Genomic DNA, 23,095 nt, shown 5'->3' on the forward strand with positions numbered 1-23,095 from the left:
ATAGTTAATATATACTATATATATCCAGAGACCTATACATAACGTATACTCGTATTTAACGTACGTACAAGGCATTTGAAATCCACAAAGGTAAGCCCCATGTCTACTTACTGAAATTCTGGATGGGTGTTGGGTGAGTGTCGGAAAGATCCTAATTATTAATATTAATATTAATAATAAAATGCCAATGTGCCCCGCTTACTGCCACTTAAGTTTCATACCTTTCATCTAAATCGACATCTCATTTGTAACATAAAATATTAGGTAAGTGGGATAGGATAAGATTATTAAATTAGTATTTATTGTAAAAACTGACCCGAATTGATAGCCTCTGATATCTTTTGATTGCTTCGACTTAAAAGTTTGATTTTCACTGCTCCAAGAGTTAGCAGCCCTGAGTATTTGATATTAATTTGAAAAGTGCGAAATAAAACAATAATTAAAAAAAAAAACAAAAAACCCGACTGCCTTAAAAAATACTAAAAAGAAGAAAACAAGCCTTAGTGGGCTAGAACTTTGTTAAGTAGCTAACTTTAAAGTTCAACAGTCGGGGCCCATTGAAATCGTGACGCTCAAAAATTCTTACCTAATGGATCCAGACTGTTGAACTTTAAGTTAGCTACTTAACAAAGTTCTAGCCCACTAAGGCTTGTTTTCTTCTTTTTAGTATTTTAAGGCAGTCGGGTTTTTGATTTTTTTAATTCTACCTAAGTTTCGATAAATATCAAAACCATTCCACTTTCCCACTGAATTAGACCCGTTGCCAGCTAATCTACGGTGTTTACTGAACCCTAAAGCGAGACGTTACGGGCGGCTTCACGACTTCACACTATCAAAAGCTTATCGGTAAAGGTTTGTTCGGACTAGGCTCGTATTTTAGTCTAGTAGCGAGTAATTTAGTAGCTAAACTATTCGCTACCGCCTAAAAATCGTTCGCATTACGGTCGAGTAACGACAAACGACATGTCATTTTCACGCCAACTAATGAACTCGACTAAATCGACAGGTTCGAACTTGTTTAGGTCGAGTAAGCACGGAAGCGTGGTGGGGGGGTGTTACTCAGTACTAAACTACTAAAAAAAATAGAATAAAATGGATTGACTCGACTAAATTACTTACTAATCTGCTCGACTCATTTTTTGGTGTTCAGACACGTTTAGTTACTAATAAATTACTCGCTACTAGACTAAAATACTAGTCTAGTCCGAACAAGCCTTTAGGTGTGAAACAGGGCTATGTGTATCCCTTTCGTGTGGTTTAGGATTAGATACCATCCTTCCGGCGGTGCGTGCCTCGGGTTTGGCCTGCGTCAGCGAGAAAGCTGACTTTCACGTTTCGACATAGTATTTTTGCTTTTAAAATTTACCAGACACAGGTAAATTCGACGCCATGGTTCCTGAGAACAGATTTTTTTATCTCTCGTAGTTTCTGACTTCTCCATACTCTATCTGGATTGATCACTCGATCTCTTCTATGTACTAGTCAAAAGAAAGTAAGGGGCACTTAAGTTTCATCTGATAAGGTTTCATGATGAAACCTCACAGATGAAACTTAAGTATCGCCGTACGGTGGTCACTTGGCAGCAAACGCAATGAACACAGAAAATGCTCGCCGCTCCGCTATCCGCTCCGCTTCCCGCTGGAATTCAGTTAGCGAACTAACTGGCTCAGGCGAGGTCGAATAAGTTTTGAAATTGATATTCATAGATACCGAACCGTTTTTCCCTCTCTCCAGAGGGTACTTGTCATGTTTTCTCGCTAGAAAGTGTAGAAAGTTTTGCTTGTCGTAAAGCTAAGGCATTACGAGAATAAGTAGTTTCCGACGTATGTTAGGTAAAATTAAACAGATAAAAAAATATATAAACGAGATTCGTTGGCTTAGTGGGTATATTTTTTATCAGTGTTTCGATTTTAACTTTTGTGCATTTACTATTTCTCAACTCAAATGTGTAACAAAGTTACATAATAGCTTAGATAATGGTTTATTACAGAAATTATTGGTTCAGAAATGTTACACTCAGAAAAATCATGCTGTAAAAAACATGGCAACTCTCGATTGAGATGATTTACCGAGACCGCAGACCGAGACGAAGTGATAGATATTAATAAAAAGGATTTTGGTAAAAATCTGGCCTTTTGTGGGATTCCCTATGACCGCATGTTAAAAATTGTCTTGATGAAAGAAATTTTGCGGAAACGTAAATTGACAGAAGAAACTTTATTGAGAACAGCATACAAAGCTCAAAGTACAATAGCTAATTCACAATAAGTAAATTTTAACTAAAAACATGAAGGTACAGTCAAAGAAACTTAATCGCGTACCAGGGTGGAAATTTTTGTGCTACTGATGTCATATTGACGTTCCATACATCTGAAATTGATTATGAAAAGGTCCCACCCTGATACACAATACGGTATTTGACTATTTTATATATGTTTTATAAATTAAAACTACACAATGCCTGTTATCGAATAGAAAATCAATTTTTAAGCTACCTTTACAATACAAAGTTATAAAGGTTTGAAATTCAAGACTAGACAGAGAAAGACATACTGGCATGTGACGTCACACGCCAGTACCGCCATACTTGCTGCATAGAGAAAAGCGTTTGAGAAAGAGACAGGTATATAGATTTTTCAAAAAATCACTATAAATCCGTTTTTCAACCGATTTAAATTTTTCTCTTCGCTAAACACTATCTGTATATCTATATTTTCATAATTTAATATTAAGATATGGCAAAATCAGGAGTCGTCAAATACCGTATTCTGTTTCCTCGACTCTACATAACGGGTACATACAGAAGAAATGATTGTACCGTCTATTATACGTGTGTACTGAGGATGAAATTACAGCTGAATTAGTAAGTAAGTACACAGGCAAAACATTAGCCCCAGGAGGCAGGTCTTGGTTTGTTGTCGCAAATGTAAATTTATTTATTAGATACCTAGTTATGACAAAACATTCGAGTAATAACAACGTAACTGTTAGCATTATAATAAAACTTTATTATTTTATCTCGACTACGAACTTAAGGTACTTGTTGTAATAACAAAATTAAACGAAGTCCCCGTCTACCTACATTAAAAACTTACAAGGAATGCAGAACTACAATGTGATTAGGGTTTACGCTAGGTTTACGAGTATGTATAACATTAGCAGCCTTATTTGTGCCATTTTGTCAATTTGCGTCTTACTCCTCACTCAAGGTTTGATGTCCACAGTTTCAGTATGAAAATAATGATCTTTTAACAGAAAGTCTCCTTTTCGCGTTAACTAAGAAACTGAAATTTTACACAGCTCCAAGAAAATGCGGACTATGTGTAGCTCTCAATATTAATTTCAACTTGATACATCCATATCGTAAGAAAAAGGGTCTTGACAGATAGATGGACAACAAAGTGATTCTGATCCCAAACCTCCCACCGACCTCAAAGGTTTCCTTATTCCTTTTGAGGTACAGGACCCTAAAACCGGCTAAAGGCGTGTCAGACCACGAGTAGTATATGGCCCGTAGTTGCTGTGGCTCGCCTTCCGCTAAACGAGGATAATAGGCAGAAACGGAGGTAACGGACTGAACGGACCGGAGTAACTACTAGCTTATGACTAATAATGGACTCCGCTCCGCTTGCAATGGGAGGCGAGCACAAAATAAAAATGAAAAATGCTTTTAACAGAAAAACAACGACGTGCTTCAATGCGCGTGTACCAGGGGAGCATTAGATGTAGCAGCTTACGCGATATCCTTGGGCGCTCGGGTGCAGGGCGAGGACGCAGCCGGCGACGCGCCCCTGGCACTGGCGGCGCGGGCCGGACACACCTCGTCGGTAGAGCTGCTGCTCGACAGCGGAGCCGATATAGATGCCATCAACAAGGTAAGCCTTTCGGTTGCTGTGATCCTGGTAACTGCTTAACGGTGAACAGCTTTCTCTAGTAAAATAGGGTAGCACTCTATAAAAATAATATTTTTTCGATATCATTACATATCAGGGAAAACGGTGTGGAAGTACCTACTCTACTTGTACATACTACATGGAGTGACGCAACTCAACAAAACGTAACCAAATTACTATGCTTTGAGATGCTTATCATTAAATTGATTGATCCTCTAAGACTAGGTAATTGTTACTGGAGCACGAAGGTGTAGTGATTCTTCCCGGAATATAGACAGGTGGTAAGATAAGTTAGCTACCAAGATTAACTGATATTTAAGAGAACAATCTTGAATATTAGTATTGATCGTGAAAGGTATCTCACCAAACCTAATCGCAAAATTGATAGACGCATTTGAGGGTTACACTGGAATTTGGTATTTTAGTCAAACATTTATGCCATACAGTAAATTTTGAATTTTAATTTGTTAGACGTTTGAAATATTACATATAAAATCTTTAATAAATTCAAACAGCCCGGAAAAATTTAGCTTCTATTTATAAACAATATACGATTCTAAATTGAATACAGCGAATAACCAATAAAGGCAACAATATTTATATTAGATAGTAGGTTATTCCCAACGGAATTGCGTTCCCGCCTCCATTGTTTGTCGCCGATTATAATTATAAATGCTGGCAGCCTGGTACATAAATTCGGTAAACAACAAAATATTTAAAACCCCAGGAGAGTTTTTCGTTCCATTGTGTAACTTTAAATAAGTAAGATTTTGTTAGAAATTTTACCTACTACCTGACTACTATACTGTTTGTTGACTATACCTGCATTGGCATCCAATCTACATAATGTAGGTATATATATGTCAAACCGATTACAAGAAATGGATCAAAGTTAACTTGCAAGAATTCAGCAAACAAATATTATGGTGTAGACGTTAAAAAAAGTTGTTAAAATACATTCAGTACAGTCCCAATTTTATTCCTCCACTTGTCCACGTTGTCCTTCATTATAAAATCTTGATACATCGACATGCAAAAGTTAGAGACAAATACAATTATTTACTAAGATCGTTATCTTAGCAAATTATTTTGTTCCAGATAATTAATTATTTTGATCAGGGAATAACTTAGTTAATTGTACATATTTAAAGTGGCAAACCTAACAATTAAAACAAATACTGTTAATTAACTGGTTTGATTATATGGTTGAGAAAAGAGATAATGAACCGTAAAGTTTCCATATTACGAAAAACTAATAAAGTAACAAAAATGTTTTCCACGTTAAAAGTGTTAAACTTTGATAGGTGTTTTAAAGGAAAATATGAGTTTGAGGCAATATAACAAAAAGAGTAATTAACTAGCAATTTGCTTGAAAAAAACTCTACTCTACAGAAGTTAGAGGATTTAACTTTAAATACTTTGGAGGAAAATTTCTCCTAATAGATTGAAATTGGGCAGCTAAAAAAAGACGTCTGTTATTGTAGAGAAAAAGGATCTTGACAGACGGAAAAACAGACATAAATACAACAAAGAGACCCTATAAGAATTCCGTTAATTCCTTTTAAGGTATTAATACGCTAAAAAAAGTTTGTCCATTGAGATGATTAATAATAACAATAACGTCGCAAGAGAGGACTCTATTGCCATACAAAGTCTACGTAAAAAACACGTTTTGACAACTAATTAAAAGCAGGTAGAGTCGAGTTAAAAATATCTTTACACTCTGGTACCTTGTCACTGCATGCCATCTGACAATTTTCCACAAGTTCCAGCACAAAGTGACAGCGATAAGGTAGTAAAGTGTACAGATCAAGTAAATAAAGTTTTGCTTTCGTATTTTGTCGGATAAGTATTTATCTTGCTAAACTAGCTTACTGAATCTTACTGAAAATAATTGAGAGAGCAAGACGGAAAAACGTTATTCACAAAATCTGTAAACATATACTTATTTACCCTCGACCGTACGTCAATTGGTGGTTTCAACTACCCCAGTTAATCACGACTCTCAAATTCTAGGAACTTGTCACTGCCACGGACAGATCGCAGCTTCATGTAAACATTTAAAATTGAATAACATGACGTGACAGCCTCTCGCTAACTCCGTTAATATTCATGAGCCCTCCATAACACCACTCCAATACAAAACCCTGAGTAACTTAATAATGCAGCTCACCGACAAAAACGGAGCCACCTCAAAGTCAAAGTCAAAATATCTTTATTCAATTTAGGAAAAACCTCTGTTGAGAAGAATCCGACAAGAAACTCAACGAGGTATATGTATATAGGTATTTATAGTTTCAGATATATTAAACAGTTGCAAAATGAACGTTAGTTGCGAAACATTACAGTGAACACAAAAAGTCATCAGCATTCCGTAAAATCAAGAAGAACCAACAGCTCATTACAATTTAAAGCACGGAGCTCTCATGCTGTCAGGCAGCTGGTTCGGAACAAGAGTTACGGACCAATTATGTTGATCAGGTTTTTGAATTTTAATGCCGGCTTTATTAATTCACAAGATATCGTTATTTATTCAGTTCATTAATTAAACGTGCCTAGTAAATTGAAATTGCCTTTACGAGAACACTTATTGGTATTGTTTTCAGAACGTGTAAGGAATTTATTTTTTCACGTCGACCTTTTTTTAAAATTTGTAATGGAATTTATGTTAAAGAGATATTAAATGTTTGATAAACGCCAGGCATAGTGTAGATTACGTAAAAGTACGAGTGTATATTACGTAAAAATACTTGTTTGCCGATAGTTATCCATTTAACAAAAAAAAGTATTAAATACAGAAAATAAGTCTCGTCAGTTATAGAGTAATTATGAATGTGACATTCAATTTACTTATAAAACAATTTTACCAAAATTTCCACAACAAATATTAATTTACTCAGACAATTCTCATTTTGTTCTCCCATTGCCGCACGCTTTTCAATTTAGCTATCACTCTGTTTATTAATTATAACAGTAATAACAGAATACAGAGGCCAATTAAATCTACCTATTGTTATTGAAGTCTACCTACTTCAGTGCTGGGTTAACCCATAAGCAAATTAAGCTTAGGGTATCATGTCTTGGCTGGCACCATAAACGGCACCAAAAAAAAAATTTGCTAGCAGATAGAAGGTAAGGCTGTTTGAAAATCAGCGCGTTTTAAATTGACAGCGTTGACGTCCGGGATTGCCCTGCTTGCTCGCTACGTAATTATCTATTTCCTTGTAATAAATACGTTAATTTTGTTTAACATAGGTACTAAGTTACTTATGATTGGGGGAGCACATGCGTGGATTGCTTAGGGCGTCAAATAATCTTAATCCGGCACGGACCTACTTGCGTACGTGTTAGCACTAATTTATTGGGATGGGAATTGTTTATTTATTTATTTATTCACAAAGTAGGGTTTAGGTTAGAATAGGCTACAGCTGTTATGAATTTTGTTCAAATACGATTTTTTTTGTATTGTAGGTATGTAGATAACACCAAAAGTATAATTTACAATTCATTTCCATTTGCGTTGGTGGCAACATGGAATTTTGTCATTGTGATGGTCACATAATAGACCGAACGAAAGCTTTTTCATTATAAAAGTGGCTGCAGAACTGACTATACTGTAGCGGGCGGGTCTTAGTACCGGGTAGTCAAGAAAACTCGTCTTAAATATCGCCCTTAGAATATGTATTCAACCACATTCCTATGCTTATTTCATCACAACTTCAAACTTCAGTCTCTTCACTCAAACTTCTTATTTGACGCAGACGGAGATGACGATTGAAGAGAATGACTTTGGTTACGAAAATCTTTAATCAGATCAATCAATACCCAGCACGGTAACAGAGGAATGGAAGAAGGTTACGAAATAGCATTATTCTCGCATCCGCTTAGAGACAGCATTTCATTTAAAGGAATGTCACTGGGCGGAAAGCAGGTCATTGATTGAATCCATTCGCGTCGTGTCGTACCGTACAGTGGAAGCAGGAAGTACTAAATAAGTCAACATCTATCTGATAAACCGAGTTCATTTATAAGACAGTTTCATAAACGTCCTCTAAATAAGTTTTCTAAAGAAAAGAAAAACAGGAAAGACTTAGTTTGTCGTCCATCTGCCTTTTAAGCTGCCGGATTGGGTCCACGGAAGAGGAATGGTTGGAAAGAAACATTCATTCTGTTGATGGGTGAATATTCGACCGTTTTGAGCGGCCGAATGACAACACAAGGCAAGAGTCGCGAGAATTTTGATCTTGCTAGATTTGGCATCGGTATAAAGTATCTTTAAGTACTTTCCATAAAAAAATCACTATCATATCTTATATTCTTACCGAAATGATAATGTGGAAAAAATGGCTCAAAAACGCTTAATATTTACCCTAATATACCTATTAGGTCGAACTTGCAAATAAATCCATGGCATATTCTATTCAGGTGGGACTTTTCGTGCTCTGACAGAAATAAGTGTTTCTGATTAATTTAATTTAAATACATTTTTCTTGTTGACTTTCTTTTCTTTATGAACACCTAATCTATATTTGCTACTTTCTGTATATTTATATATATTTTGACGGTATTCGAGTGATGATTTGAACTTAGTTTGGGTTAAACAAAACATTGGAAGTAAATTAAAAGCTTATTTAAAGGTTTCGAAGCTTTGATAATCATACATTATGGCCCAAGTATTTAACGTATCATCAATTTCAGAAGCAAAGCTGAATTCCAGCTAACTTGCACCGTCCAATTGGAATTTTAATTGGAAACAAGCCGGGTCAATTTGTTATCAGGATCGAAACAATTGCCGGCAGATCAACTCGAATTTTAGGCAATTTTTGTATATAAATAGGTAACGAGAGTAAGAAATCATTTATTCGTGACATGACCTAAAATAAAATCATCATCACCATCAGCTCAGCCTATATACGTCCCACTGCTGGGCACAGGTCTCCTCTCAGAATAAGAGGGGTTGGACTTTAGTCCTGTAGTGTAGGGTTTCAAACTATATTCGAACCAAATTTATGTAGGGTACTTACTTAAATCGGTTAAGTGGTTTAAGCCCTTGTTTTCGATCATTTTATTTGTATTCATTTCATGTGGCATAGTTGTTAAGGGCCATAATCTTTATTTGTCATAATATAAGATGACATGACAAATTTTAAGTGTCAAAGTGGTTAATACACTGAATTAATGGTAGTGGAACATAAATTTGTGGGAAATTAAATTTTAAAATGTGAAACCTACGAAATTCAGATTCCATTCAGATAATCTATAACCTGTCTGTGGTTCACGAATATGTTGACAACGTACAAATAAAGCAAACCAGAATAGATAACGAATTTTACTTATATCTGACCTAAGTATGTATTTGTACGAAATGCAGCTGTTGTACGATTACAAGCAGTTATTGCCAGCAATGCTAACAATACAAGGCCCTAGGCTAGCAGCCATACTTAGGGGCTGTATCACCATCCATATAGTGTTAACTGGCGGTTAGGTATGATGCCGTCTCTATTGGTTTTGTTCGAATAGACGGAGACGGCATCACATTTAACCGTCGGTTAACGCTAATCAAATGATGGTGAAACAGCCCCTTAGTGGCGTATGCGGGATGCCCACTCACATGTACTCCGACATGATTGATCACCATCGAGTGTCTGTCAACCCGTCACGTGGGATATCCAGGCGGTTCCTATTCGGCGGATGTTCCTATGCGGCAGGCGGATAATTCAAAAAAATGATGTTTACTGAAGGCACTGATGCTTCGTTTTTAGTGAAAACTACGCTAGATGGAACTCGTTATATTTTGTAATCAAGGACGCTATTGGATTGGAATCCATCTGTCCCTTAACTTGTACATATTTGAAAAAATATCATATATCAGCCATTTCACGAGGTGCATGGCTCACAGCGCCACTCTGTCGTTGTACATTATTTTCGTCTCGGCCTATAATATACTATACTCGTACATACCACTTAGGCAGTAGTTCCCACGCGAGCCCAGTGCGAATTGGGAACTTCACTCACACACACACACCATTTAATTTCTCCATAAGAGAGTGCAGGTTTCCTTGCGATGTTTTCCTTCACTGCCATGTTCATAGTACAGTTGAACTCCACTTGAAATACCTTAATATTCAACTAAACTTCGAAAAAAAATCTGTCGCACGTAACAAGTAAGCATTGGATTTTTGTCTATGATTCATAATATTGTTAATAATCAGAAACTTCATAGTTTTGCAATGTGTCGGGATTTACTTCATAAGCCCAAGCCTTAAGGCCGCCATTTAGGGGAATAATAAGAATAACTTACTTCATAACTATGTAATGTCACCGTAACCAGGCAGCCATCATCATCATATCAACCCATACCACAGATTAGTGTATCAACCGCAGGAACCACATTGATTATTGGACGTAGACCTCCATAGACCTCCATTTGCTTCGGCTTCGGTTCGGTAACAGCCTAAATTCTACTTACTTACCCGGTGTCAAAACTATTTTCCCATTTTCCAACCTCGAACAGCGACCAAGTGTTGTTAATAGGTACCAGGAGCACATAAATGCGGAGAAGTAATCACAGCCATTAAGCACTCGGCCTGCTACAGGCTCAAGAGCCGCTTTAGGAAAGCAAAAAAAGTAGGGCAGAGGGCCTCTGTTGTTCCATCACCGTCTCATTTTCATTTCTGACAGCGAAGCTCGTTTCTTTAACAGTAATGTAAATTTCGCTCCAGCTAGGTAAAAATGGACGATTTCGACACGATATCAATAGGTATACCTAGTCAGAGCTGGGCTAAGGCTATAAATTTATGATGTTTGAACTGTTTTTAACGAACGTTGAAAATGCTCTTGTACAATTATCTAATTACCTACACTTAAAACTACTTCTTGTCTGTAGGTGGGTCGCACAGCGCTGCACGTAGCCTGCGAAGGCGGCCACTCTTCGACGGCTGTTCTCTTGGTGTCCCGCGGAGCCGACCGTGAGTACCGGGACCACTCGGGACGGACGCCGCTGCACCTCGCCGCGGTACACAGGCACACAGAGCTCGTGAGAGCACTCCTGGACGCTGGCTGCAACGTGGACGCTACGGATAATGTGAGTTTATGAAAGCCTGGTACAGGGATGCCGAATGAATGAATGAAAGAAAGACGAAAACTTAACTTTCACAGGCTCACAAAATGTAACAATATATACAAAATAATAAGCAAAATATACACAATTACATAAATAAAAAATAAAAAATACAAACATGAAAATAGTATAAGTACCTAGTTACCTGCACGATTCACTTTATCCCCGTAAAAACGAAACGGCCGCTGGCTCAGCGTTGCTGAGGTGTTGACGCGCTGATTTTCTGAAAGAACCATCTGTGACTCATGGAACGGTACACAAATAAAATACTTACCTACTAGAACCACTTACCTTGGGTAAATACGCCAAGACAAGAGCGATTCATTCTGATAGGACGCCTGTGTCCAGCACTGAGACGTACTTACCTCTATATACTGAGATAAAGATTTCATAAATCTGCTGAAAGCAATTGTGTAATTCATAATTCAAGACCTAAATAGTCATATTTTTTATCAAGAATATCTCTCCTTTGTGTTTTCATGTTTCGCCGACCCTTGAGGGTATACACCCGTATAATTTTTGTGTCGACATGCCTTTGAATGAGGGCTATCGTTTTTTGTCTCACTAGATGGCGCACTGTTGCGTGAGGTTTTAAGTATGGCTTTCAAAGTCTGTTATTACGGGCGTGAAAACAAAGTTTAGACTAAAATCATATTTAATACACCTTAAAACCGTACCATAAAAATATCGAGCATGCCACAGTGCTGCATAATCCCCGTTTTATTCGGAAAAAAGGCAGAACAAAGGTTTCCGAAAGACAAAACTGTCTCAAAACAAAGACATTAATTGCCCCGGAACGCATATTTGCCATAATTAATTTCAGATATTGCAAAATATTCACAAAATTATTCTAATTATAAATAAACCCGCGTAGCTCACCCAAAAACTATGAGATTTGACATTTCGGAGACCTCACGCTACACTAGCGCCTCTAGTGGCGAATTCATACGCGATAGCCCTCATTGGTTGTGCCTCCTACCCTAATCACGTGAAGTGTACACAAGACTCTATATAACAGCCTCGGATTATATTTTACGGCAAAATATTCTATTGTTGCGTCGGTTCGTCAACTGTAATTAATATGATTAATCGAAAGTGATGTTGTGAGCCACACATGGGTTGGCGCAATATGTCACAGCGATACGCCGATCCATTTGTTGTGTTGTAAATAAGTAATACTAACAAATGATGGATCCTAGTTATCGGAATAAATAAATTTTATTATTATTATTATTTTATTATTAAATCCTACTGATATTATAAATGTGAACATTTGAGTGCGTGTCTGCGTGCGTTGTTCTTTCACGCAAAAAAAACTGTCATCTGGACGAAATTTTGTAGGTACTTACTGGTAGATAAGTGGGCCTCGGGAATAACACGAGTTCAGAAGTATGAGTAGGTACTTAAGCAGTGAATGGTCTGGTCCCATCGTGAAATTTCGTGACATGGGTACGACTACTTCCGGTCTGTGAATTGTTGTATTAAGTTACATGTTTGTATTAAATAGATTTTGCCTTGGCTACTATAAAACTTACCGTTTTCGAAAAAATAAACAAATAACCTCAAATTTTGACCTTTGAACCCAAATAACTTTTTAGCACACAGGGATCAGTGGGGACTTTGACACTTTATTCTAATGGTGTACTTAAGGTCTCCACCAAAATTTAGCTTTGTCGGAATTTATGTAAATTGAATTGACCGGAGTAGATGTTACTTATTTAGGGGCTGTTTCACCATCCATTGATTAGCGTTAACCGACGGTTAGATGTGATGCCGTCTCCGTCTATTCGAACAAAACAAATAGAGATGGCATCACACCTAACCGCCAGTTAACACTAATCAATGGATGGCGAAACAGCCCCTTAATCTCGTATCTCAAGGTGTTTCGGCTACTGACATATTTCGCTTTGCTCTATCCACCATTAAATTCCTCACTGATGCCATGACTATTATTTCAGTATCAGATGGGTTAATAACGCCCCTTTTTTCGCACTGGAAGTGTTTTTTTTTTTGGTACCTTCGGCAAGTTCCGCCGCGGCAGACTATCAAATTCGGACTTAGCATCAGTTTGATGGGAAACCATTGTGCATTTCATCGCGGTATCCAGTAGTTACAAAATTTTGCAATCCGCTCTCCCTCTTAGGTATTAATGTCTCGATGCGACCTTCCATCTTGATGGGTATTGAGGCTGACTGAATTAGCATAACAAACAAACGTGTTTCCGATAAAATATGATGAGTATTACGCGTGCGAAGCCGCAGGTGAAATCTAGTTACATACTTAGTATAATTCGGAAATTTTGTTTTCAGCTGAATATATAATTCCGTGACAGTAATATAGCGCACGACATTCTCTCAGATTTGTACCAAATTGAAAATTCCCAAAAACAATTTTCCATAAAGTGCGGTTATTTTTAAGAATTTCGCTCCACGTTACATATAAGGTGCTTCATTACTGCTGGCAGAGGCCCAATTAAAACAATTGTTCCAAATGAACCCGCCTCGCCTTTGGAAAATTTAACGTTTTTCCCAGCTTAAGCCTCATTTAGACCGAGCGAATGAATAGGGAATATCACTCACTAAGGAAGATAATAAAATAAAATAATAAATAAATATCATGGGACACTTGACATCAATTGACCTAGTCCCAAACTAAGCAAAGCTTGTACTATGGATACTAGGCAACGGATCAACATACCTACTTATATAGATCTCTTTTGCCCGACCAGATGGCCTAGTGGTTAGAGAACCTGTATTGTATTGTATTGTATTGTAAAACTCTTTATTGTACATAACACACATGAAAATAACATAACACAGGATAATAAGATGTACAAAGGCGAACTTATCCCTTAAAGGGATCTCTTCCAGTTAACCTTTGAACGATTGACAGGATATCAGACACAAGAGTAGACACTACAAGTACAATGAAAAGGTAAAAGAACCGAAATTTAAATTAACTCAAAAAAAAAAAAAACATTTCAAATACACATACATATATAAGTACACAAACTAATACATAATAATGAAGTCAATAAACTAATACATATCAAGACAAATAAACTACATGCAAAATACATATATACATATACACCGCATATACACAAAACAGAACATACAACACTGCCTCCTTTAAGAATTTACGATGAACTGTCAAGCCAGTGCGCCCTTAAGCGATTCCGCAGGGTGGCAACCGACTGTGCCTGCCTGATATCACCTGGCAACCGATTCCACAGACTCACAGCGTGCACGGAGAAGGATTTAGAGTAAGATTTGGATTTGGAAACTGGAAGCGAGAGAAAGATTATTACTCGACCGCAAGCGATTTCCAGACCCAGCAGCCAAGTAACTGAACCTTTCTGAAAGATAGGAAGGGGACTGAGGTTTAAAAAGGACATTAAAGAGCAACGACAGGATGTGAATATTACGGCGATGACGAATGGCAGCCACTTCAGCTGAGCACGAAAAGTAGACACGTGATCGTATTTTCGGAGACCGAAAATGAAGCGTATGCACACATTCTGAAGTCGCTCAAGCTTGTCAAGTAGCTGCTCAGAGAGATCTAGATAGGCAATGTCGCCGTAGTCGAGGAGAGGGAGAAGGAGAGATTGTGCCAGTGTAATCTTGGTGTGCAAAGGAAGGAAATTTTGCAAGCGTCTAAGTGAATGGACTGAGGCAAAAAGCTTGCGGCTGACTTCAGAGACATGAGCCGACCAGGAAAGCGTCTGATCCATGATGATGCCCAAGTTTTTGACCGTGGTTGAGAAAGGAATTAACGTTCCATCAAAAATTAATTCTGGCAACACCATGTCAGACACCCTCGAAATGAAGTGTGGGCTACCGACAACAATCGCTTGCGACTTCTGGCATTCACTTTTAGGCCAAAATCAGCCGCCCAAACCCGTATGGCCTCGAGATCAATGTTGACGCGGTTAATCAAGTCAGGGAAATCATCAATATCCGCCGCTGCATATATTTGTAGGTCATCATACTACGAGCTTGAGGTCCCAGGTTCAATTTCCGTGTCGGGGCAGATATTTGTATGAAAAATACGAATGTTTGTTCTCGGGTCTTGGGTTTTTAATATGTATTTAAGTATGTATCTATCTATATAATTATATTTATCTGTTGCTTAGTACCCATAACACAAGCTTTGCTAAGCTTACTTTGGCACTAGGTCAATTGGTGTGAATTGTCCCGTGATATTATTATTGTTATTATTATAGATATATTATACATACTTAAATACTATATTAAACATCCAAGACCCGCGAACAAACATTCGTATTATTCATACAAATATCTGCCCCGGCCGGGAATCGAACCCGGGACCTCAAGCTTCGTAGTCAGGTTCTCTAACCACTTGGTCATCCAGTCGTTAAGATATAAGTAAGTACTTAAACATATAAAAAATATATATATACTTTATTTCATATTTATAACTAAGTAGATTTACAGTACCTGGGGCCTTTAGGCTAAAAAGCCTGTGTTAGGACGCTCCGCTCCTCCAACAATTTTTAACACGTATTAAAGCACTCAAGACTCATACATACATAATATCTGCCCCGTCCGACATGAGATCGAATCCGACTTCAAGCTTTGTAGTTAGTTTCTCTAACTACTTGTCTATCCGGTCATCGCTGTTATGACACCTCGTATCTCTATAGCTGCAATATAAAGAAACTTGTATGAACTTTCTCGCATCGTATACATCAGGCTCTAGATTGTTACTATTCCTTATTCTGTGCTCTAGAATTCTCTCGATTGTTCCAGAATGAGGTAACGGCTTTGCAAATGGCCTGCGCGCAGGGCTGCCGGGGTATTGTCGAGCATTTGCTCGCGTTCGGCGCCGACGTGCATTTGCAGAACAACGTGAGTAGCCACTTCAGTTTTATGCTCCCCTAGTACCTGAATTTTAATAAAATTGGCAGCCCGTTGTACATGTTGGGCCAACGTTAATCCAACTGAACATGTTTCATAATAGGGTCACATTAGTGTTTTAAGGCCTAATTACGTACAGTTGCATACAATATTTTATCTATATCCATATATTAAATCCTCTATCATGTGTTCAAGAACCATTGAGAATGACCTGCATTAACGAGAACTAGGTAGGTATAGGTGTCGAAGCAACTGAAGGTCTATGAGTGAGGGCCTATGTCCAACAGTGGCTGTTCTACGGCTGATATGAGGATGATGATGATCTATGCACCTCATTTGCTTTTGCTTGCGTGTGACTTGTATATCATTTTCTGACGCTCCGCTGAATTGCTATGACGTCAAATAGTCAGCTGTTTCCGAATAGTAAAGATGGTGATAGAGATCCCTTAAGAGCGTTTATACCTGCTGAGCTGGCAACGTTGCATTTTTGTGATGTGATGTGATGTGTTATAGACTTTTATTATCTTTAAAAACCGTTAATAAACATTAATTCGTTTTTGAAGAATATAAAAAGTCTATCACGAATAATTATTGGAGTAGACACATTAACTTATACATTAAGAAGAGTTCTATCAGACCACATTTTTAATTTTCATTTTATTTTTTTGGAATAATCGAGAAAAACTAACAAAAATGCAACGTTGCCAGCTCAGCAGGTATAAACGCTCTTAAAGGCATAAGTTCGTGCTCGTACATGTGTCTCAACGTTTGTCAATGGTGTTTGTTTTTTTATATACATTAAAGAGTTTACATAAGTATAGCCACCTGCATTAATAAATATCTGCCACAGCGGAGCGTGCAAAAATATCTGACACGTCCCTACCGGCCCAAATAGAGTCGTGTCAGATATTTATGCACGCTTTGTTGTGTCAGATATTGGTGTAGGTGACTGTACATACCTTCAGTAAGATTGCTGTCCAGGTGGGCTCGTCGGCGCTGCACGCCGCGTGCGCAGCCGATGCCACCGACATCGTGGAGCTGCTACTGGCACATGGCGCTGATCCCACGCTCACCGATCAGGTAACCAGGCTTCCATGAACCGGGCTATATAAGTAGTACCTAAACAGAGGCCGGGGCTTGACATTCTCTTTTTCTATCCTCATGTGACGGTCGGTCGGATATGATGGTCAGAAAATCGACACTGCGTATCTGAATCCGAGTGCTTTGAAAAACATTGCCGGCCATTACCGAGCAATAAACCCGAAGTAAGCCATAATACTTTGTCGATTCTTAACTAAATTACTTACCTAGTCTCATTCAAAGGTTGGTTGTCAACCGCGAAAATCTAAACTAAGACGTTTCTATATTTAAGCCAAAGACACTGCGAACTATTTCTAATGCAAACCGAGTCTGAAACTGAACTATTTGCGTTCAGTTTTCAGACTCAGTCTATTGCGATTTTAGAGCATGCAGGGATTCTTTACTTCAGTCAACAAGTGTGTGAAGTTTCCAATCCCACTGGCTCCGCGTGGGAACTACGTGCCAAAGCCTGCCAAATCTTCCCATCCTTGGATACACACGCTCTAGCAATAGAGTCCTAGCTATCAGATATGTATGCAGGCTTTGTTATGTCAGATATTGGTGCTAGTGACTGACAGCTTAGTCGTGCGTCCAAAAAATGAACGAGTTCACACGTGCGGATAATGGCGTCTATCCTGAAACTGCCGCAGGCTGTATTTTCAGTACACAGCGGAGTACGGTAGTATAACTACACTCTGCGATGTAGTTGTATTTTCACTTAAGTAGTTAGCGGAGTCGCTTAAAGGCGTATGACTTGACAGTCTTAAAAGAAATGGTTGTGTCGGATACTGTAGTATGAAGAGAGTGATACCTTAGAGCGGTATCTATCCAAGCAGACATGATGCCAGTGGACTGTAGTCCAACTTTTGAGACAATTTTTAACCCCCGACGCAAAAAGAGGGGTGTTATAAGTTTGACCGCTATGTGATGCTATGTTTAAGAGTTTTTGACTGCTCTTAAACGGGTGGACCGATTTGATTGCGTTTTTTGTATTTGAAAGCAAGTTTTCTATCGATAGTTCTTAGACATGTTTCATCAAAATCGGTTTAGCCGTTTTAGAGATATTGAACTTTGAAGTGACAAAGTCGGGGGTTTTCCAACTTTTCTTGGTTATGTTTACATACCAACATATATATATTTAGTTTAGTTATTTATATTTAGTTTCATACCTATCTAAACCAAGTATATAGGACAGAATAGTCGCTAGACCAGCGATGTAAAGAAACTCCCGCGATTTTTTACATTGCCAAAATAATAATTTATAGGTACGAGTTTACAGCTTATTTCTCTGGTTAAAACCGCTGGTTCACGGTGCATGCAGGCCGCTCCCAACCGATGCAACGGGAAGTTTGGGAGGCCAAGGTCGAACAGTGGTCATCCTACTGATCATAGACTACTGATATGATAATAATGAAAATGATGAAGACGCTTATTTCATTCCAAGTTAAAACTCCTAAATATTCTCTGTTACAGTGAATCAGCGAATTTGCCTTTAAGTAACGTCTTACTATTTCATCCCGCTACCGCTCCCACTTCCCTCTGTCCACCGCTTTAGCCATCAGTCTCAACCGCTCAGGATGAACAATATTTACATTTCTCTTTATCCAGGGCTCGGAGTTTTTAATACCACCTGGAGGCTGCCTTCGGGAGTTATTAGATTACGCAACGAAGTTTGGCAACGTTTTTGTGAAGCCATACTGCGGCTTGCAATAAAAGATACCAATAACAACGTACCTTAATGACAACAATGCGTTTTTAGGATCCCGTGGGATTTAGCAAAATTATAATGTTTTAAGCTTTCGGGATTTTCTCTCATAGTCACGCTAAAACACACATTTAACGCGCGGCTCGCGCTGCTAGGCAGACTTGACACACTACAGTTTAGTCTACTCGTGACCATGGCCACTGTAATGTGGTTGTAACGTCGAGGTAAATATTATCCGTGTGCTTTAGCGCAATAAGTCCCGTTTCTTTCGTTCAAATCTCGAAATTTAGATTGAACTACATATACACCTGGGTCCAATTGCATAACTAAGTATGAGAAAATGGAAGAAAATATAATAATCATATTGAAAACCACACTTTTCATCAAAAAAATTTATGAAAGAAGTGTTGGACAAACTAATCGGCATATCTGGCGACCAATGAACAGCCTTTTTCTTCGCCCAAAGACTGAGCCTCGCAGTGCAACGAGGCAACGCCGCTAGCGTCTTAGGTACAATGCCCCGCGCTGCGCTGCCTTTGGAAGAGCAAGCCCGTTTTAGTTATGTGTAATTTTATGTGTTTTTTATTTTTATTTTTATGTAAAAATTCATTGTTTAAATAAATAATTATCTTTTCATCACTTTTAACTAAGAACTAAAACATACTAGAGAGATATAATAAGAAGTGCATGAACTAGGATTCCTTGTGTTTCAGGCAAAAAGTTTAACATATTTAAATGTAATTTAATCAACTACAAAAAGACCCTACCTACCAAATAAAAAAATTAAAATATTGTTTGTATACTTATTATCAAACTGATTTTATTAGTATCAGTGATTTTGTATCGTTTATTTCCATCATAAATAGGGACGCCATCGTACCCAATTTACCTAACACTTGTCTTATTAAAAATTGTATATTGAAATAGTGTTTTATTATGAAACTGGGCCCAGACCAAGAGCCAAATTTGTTACAATGGCAAGGCACGTGCCCTGCTACTTTTGAAGCTCACCGTACTTAAGGTATCACCATAGCAACAGTGTAACCGCCGGCGGTCGTGGCCTTTTGTAGGCTCGCACATGTAATCCTCTTTATATTCTTGTCCAAATATGTCACATCCCTACTTATGATTCTTTGTTCCGGCAGGGTGGGTGGTAATGACTGGTAAAGGACAATTTATTTATATTTATTATCTCACAAACAGACTATAGTTGATCCAGATTGGTGACAAGGAATAGTACATTGTGTCTTAAGGGCGGTAAATATGGAATTACGAACGAGAGTCTATTAGAAGCCGAAGTCGAAGAAGAAAAATGTAGTTGTTCAAATATTGGCGATACCTTAGGCTGCAATGCAATGCGCTCTTGGCAGCGCCGCCCTCCGCAAGTGCCTGAGCCGCGTGTGCATGTGGTCCTGCTGCTACGCCATGCGCAGCAGCGCGCGCAGCAGCATCAGTACGGGCACGGATTCATTTACCGCCCTTGGGCTTCATGACAAGACAATTAGTAGGCAATGACTCATTTACCGACCAGGTATGACGAGCATATTAAGGTCAGGTTTTATTTGGGGTTGCAACCAAGGTAGCCTGCATGTTACAAACGCTGTTTACGAGCAAGTGTGATGAAAATTATTTTATCTATATTAGTGCACAAACATCTTAACATCTAATTTGTAAACAAAATTTGCATCTGAAACAGCAGAAAAATTAATCTTCTATTGGCCAGAACTTGGGCAAAATGGCGCATACATTTTTTTTATTATGAGAGAGAGAGAGAGAGGCAAACGAGCATTTGATGCGGGTCATTTGATAGGTAGGTAGGTACCTAAATCACCACTGCCTATGAGTACGAACAATTCAAGGACACTTGGTCTGTGGCCGGCCCTTAGTATAAAATAGAAAGAGAATAGAAAGTATAAGCCCTTTTCTTTAAAACTCCAATGCCGTATAGTCGAATGGCGAGTGATACCTCTAATATATTATTTTCGTGCAAAATTTCAGTAGTGCACTTATCTCTAAGCTGAACCGCTGAAGGGCGATCCGCAGACAGACAGACGGGCTTCTAGTATTAGTACTTACTAGGAAGCAAGGAAGGAAGGTTGAAGGGTTAAGTAGCCTTGCAAAATTTAATTCGACGGCTAAAAATCTTAAAGTCGTTAATATCAATTATTCAAGGATTTGAATAAATAATATTAGAGATTCGTCCTTTGTAGAGAAGGTTTCGTTCCAAACCTACGCCATTTAATAATTTATTAGCCAGCATTTATTTCATACTTTAGTAGAGTCCGACCGAAAACGGATCTTCCGCCCCAACCATGCTCTACAGTACCAAGTGCAAAATTCGAACTTCATATCTTGCCGTCCCGCTGACGCTTATATTATTTAATACGAGAGTGAGAGGGACGGTACGATATGAACTTCGATTTTCGAATTTCGTAATAGCCCCCCTGGTACGAAAATCGATTCTTCAGCCTCGATCCTAGTTTCGGCCGAATATTTAATACTACTAACTGTATCCTGAAAAACCGGACAAGAGCGTGTTGGACACGCCCGAAATAGGGTTCCGTGGCCATTACAAAAAAATTGAGTCATATTTTCTATGGATTTCGTATTTTGAACAGAATATTCCAAGTTTAGGTATATTTTATACCTTAGGCTGCTATTTACTCTTAAGCTACTAATAATTTTCAAGAAAACTTAACCGTTATAGTTTTCCTTTTAAGTTTGATATACTTACTACCACTCTGAATTTTTTCAAATTTTTCCACCCACCGGTTTAGATTTTAGAGAGGGGGGGGACGCCCGATTTTAATGAAAATTTGCACTTTAAAGTTGAATATTTTGCAAACAAATCACTGAATCGAAAAATCGTTTTAGCAACCCCCTAATGGTAAAAGACCTATCCAACGGTACCCCACACTACAAGATTGGATGAAAGAAAAAATAACACCCCCACTTTACGTCTATGGGAGGAAATGTAATTTTTTTGTTCAGTTTTTTATTGAACCATTTTGTCGGCATAGCTTACATATATATTCGTGCAAAACTACAGCTTTCTAGCATTAATAGTCCCTAAGCAAAGTCGCGGACGGATAAGGATTTCGTTTTTGCCATTTTGGCTACGGAACCTTAAAAACTGACATATTTTTTAAATATCTGACACGTCCTACCAGACCTAGAAATAGAGTACTATCGGATATATGCACGCTTTGCTGTGGCAGATATTGGTGCACAGGCCGAATGAAATCCTTCTACTTATCAAACAAAATACTTAGCTAGTTATCATACGATCAAAAATGCAGAAATAAAGTTTGCAATTTTTTTCACATAATTACAGAAAATTGTTGCTTATCTCTACATAATTGATTCGTTAATAATAATAAGTATAACTAGAAAGAGTAAAAATCTCTACACAAAATTTCATCGGCAGATCTTTTCCTTTTTTTCTCTCATATTATTTAATAATTTATTTGCCCTTTGTTGCCGCCGCCCCGGGGCAATCATATACCGAGAAACGCGGCACGTGCCGCTGAATTATGATATTAAAACAATTTTTACTAGTTTATTATTTAAAGATCTTTCACTGAAATTGCTCGTGGAAGTTTGGTCCCTTTGTTTGGAAGAAGAGAGAAGAGAGAAGTTTGGTTGGAAAGTTGTGTCTTATAAAAATAAGACTTATTGTTTATTCGTAGCCCCCGACGAAAAAAGAGGGGTGCTATAAGTTTGACCGCTATGTGTGTCTCTCTGTGGCACCATAGCCCTTAAACGGGTGGACCGATTTGAATGCGGATTTAACCGTGTTTATTAAATGACAAAGAAATTGATTTATTTCAGAATATAAACTTATAGAAAATACAATCATTTACCTAAGAGCTAAATATAATTAAGTAATCAAAATTAATGCAATAATTATTTATAGCTAGACATAATTGACATGCAACTTTAACTATTTCAATATTATTATTATCCATTTAATATGTGCCTAATTAAGCGAGTATTGATTGGATTGTAATGTAACTTAGTGAAAGTAGGTACCTAGTTAATTTAAAAAATATTGTATTCCAAAAACTGGCTGGTTCTGCTAGTTCGATTATAAAATACCTAATTGTAACAACTATCTGTGATGTACCCACAATCTACAATAAGTAATAAAATATTTGAATTTTTTCCGAAGAGCTAAATACTACTAAATAATAAATCTACTAGCTAACTTAAATAATATTTTTATATTATAACAAAAGACCGCCTCGAATCGTTCCTGGCGCAAAGGTGCCCAACACGCTTGCTGCGTTATCGCGTTGAACGGCGATAGATAGCCTTTGCATCAAGAACGACTCGGAGCGAGAGTCTAATCCCCGGTCCCGCAGCCGGCGTCCTACCTCTTTAAAAAACAACTTAGCCTCCGAGCACCAACAACCGT

At 38.0% G+C, this 23,095-nt stretch overlaps 1 protein-coding gene across 4 annotated transcripts in view; it reads left to right on the forward strand.

The window, feature by feature from the left end:
- Positions 1-23,095, forward strand: part of LOC141439652 (uncharacterized) — a 75,784-nt gene that overhangs the window by 34,261 nt on the left and 18,428 nt on the right. For 3 of the 4 annotated variants that reach the window (XM_074103974.1, XM_074103975.1, XM_074103976.1), the window contains exons 5-8: positions 3,678-3,875; positions 10,780-10,977; positions 15,786-15,884; positions 16,875-16,973. In XM_074103974.1, the coding sequence (XP_073960075.1) occupies positions 3,678-3,875; positions 10,780-10,977; positions 15,786-15,884; positions 16,875-16,973 (594 nt within the window). The remainder of the gene's footprint in view (positions 1-3,677; positions 3,876-10,779; positions 10,978-15,785; positions 15,885-16,874; positions 16,974-23,095) is intronic. The other variant, XM_074103977.1, reaches the window with a different exon arrangement.

Source organism: Choristoneura fumiferana, chromosome 21 (assembly GCF_025370935.1).
Source record: "Choristoneura fumiferana chromosome 21, NRCan_CFum_1, whole genome shotgun sequence".
Taxonomy (NCBI): Eukaryota; Metazoa; Arthropoda; class Insecta; order Lepidoptera; family Tortricidae; genus Choristoneura; species Choristoneura fumiferana.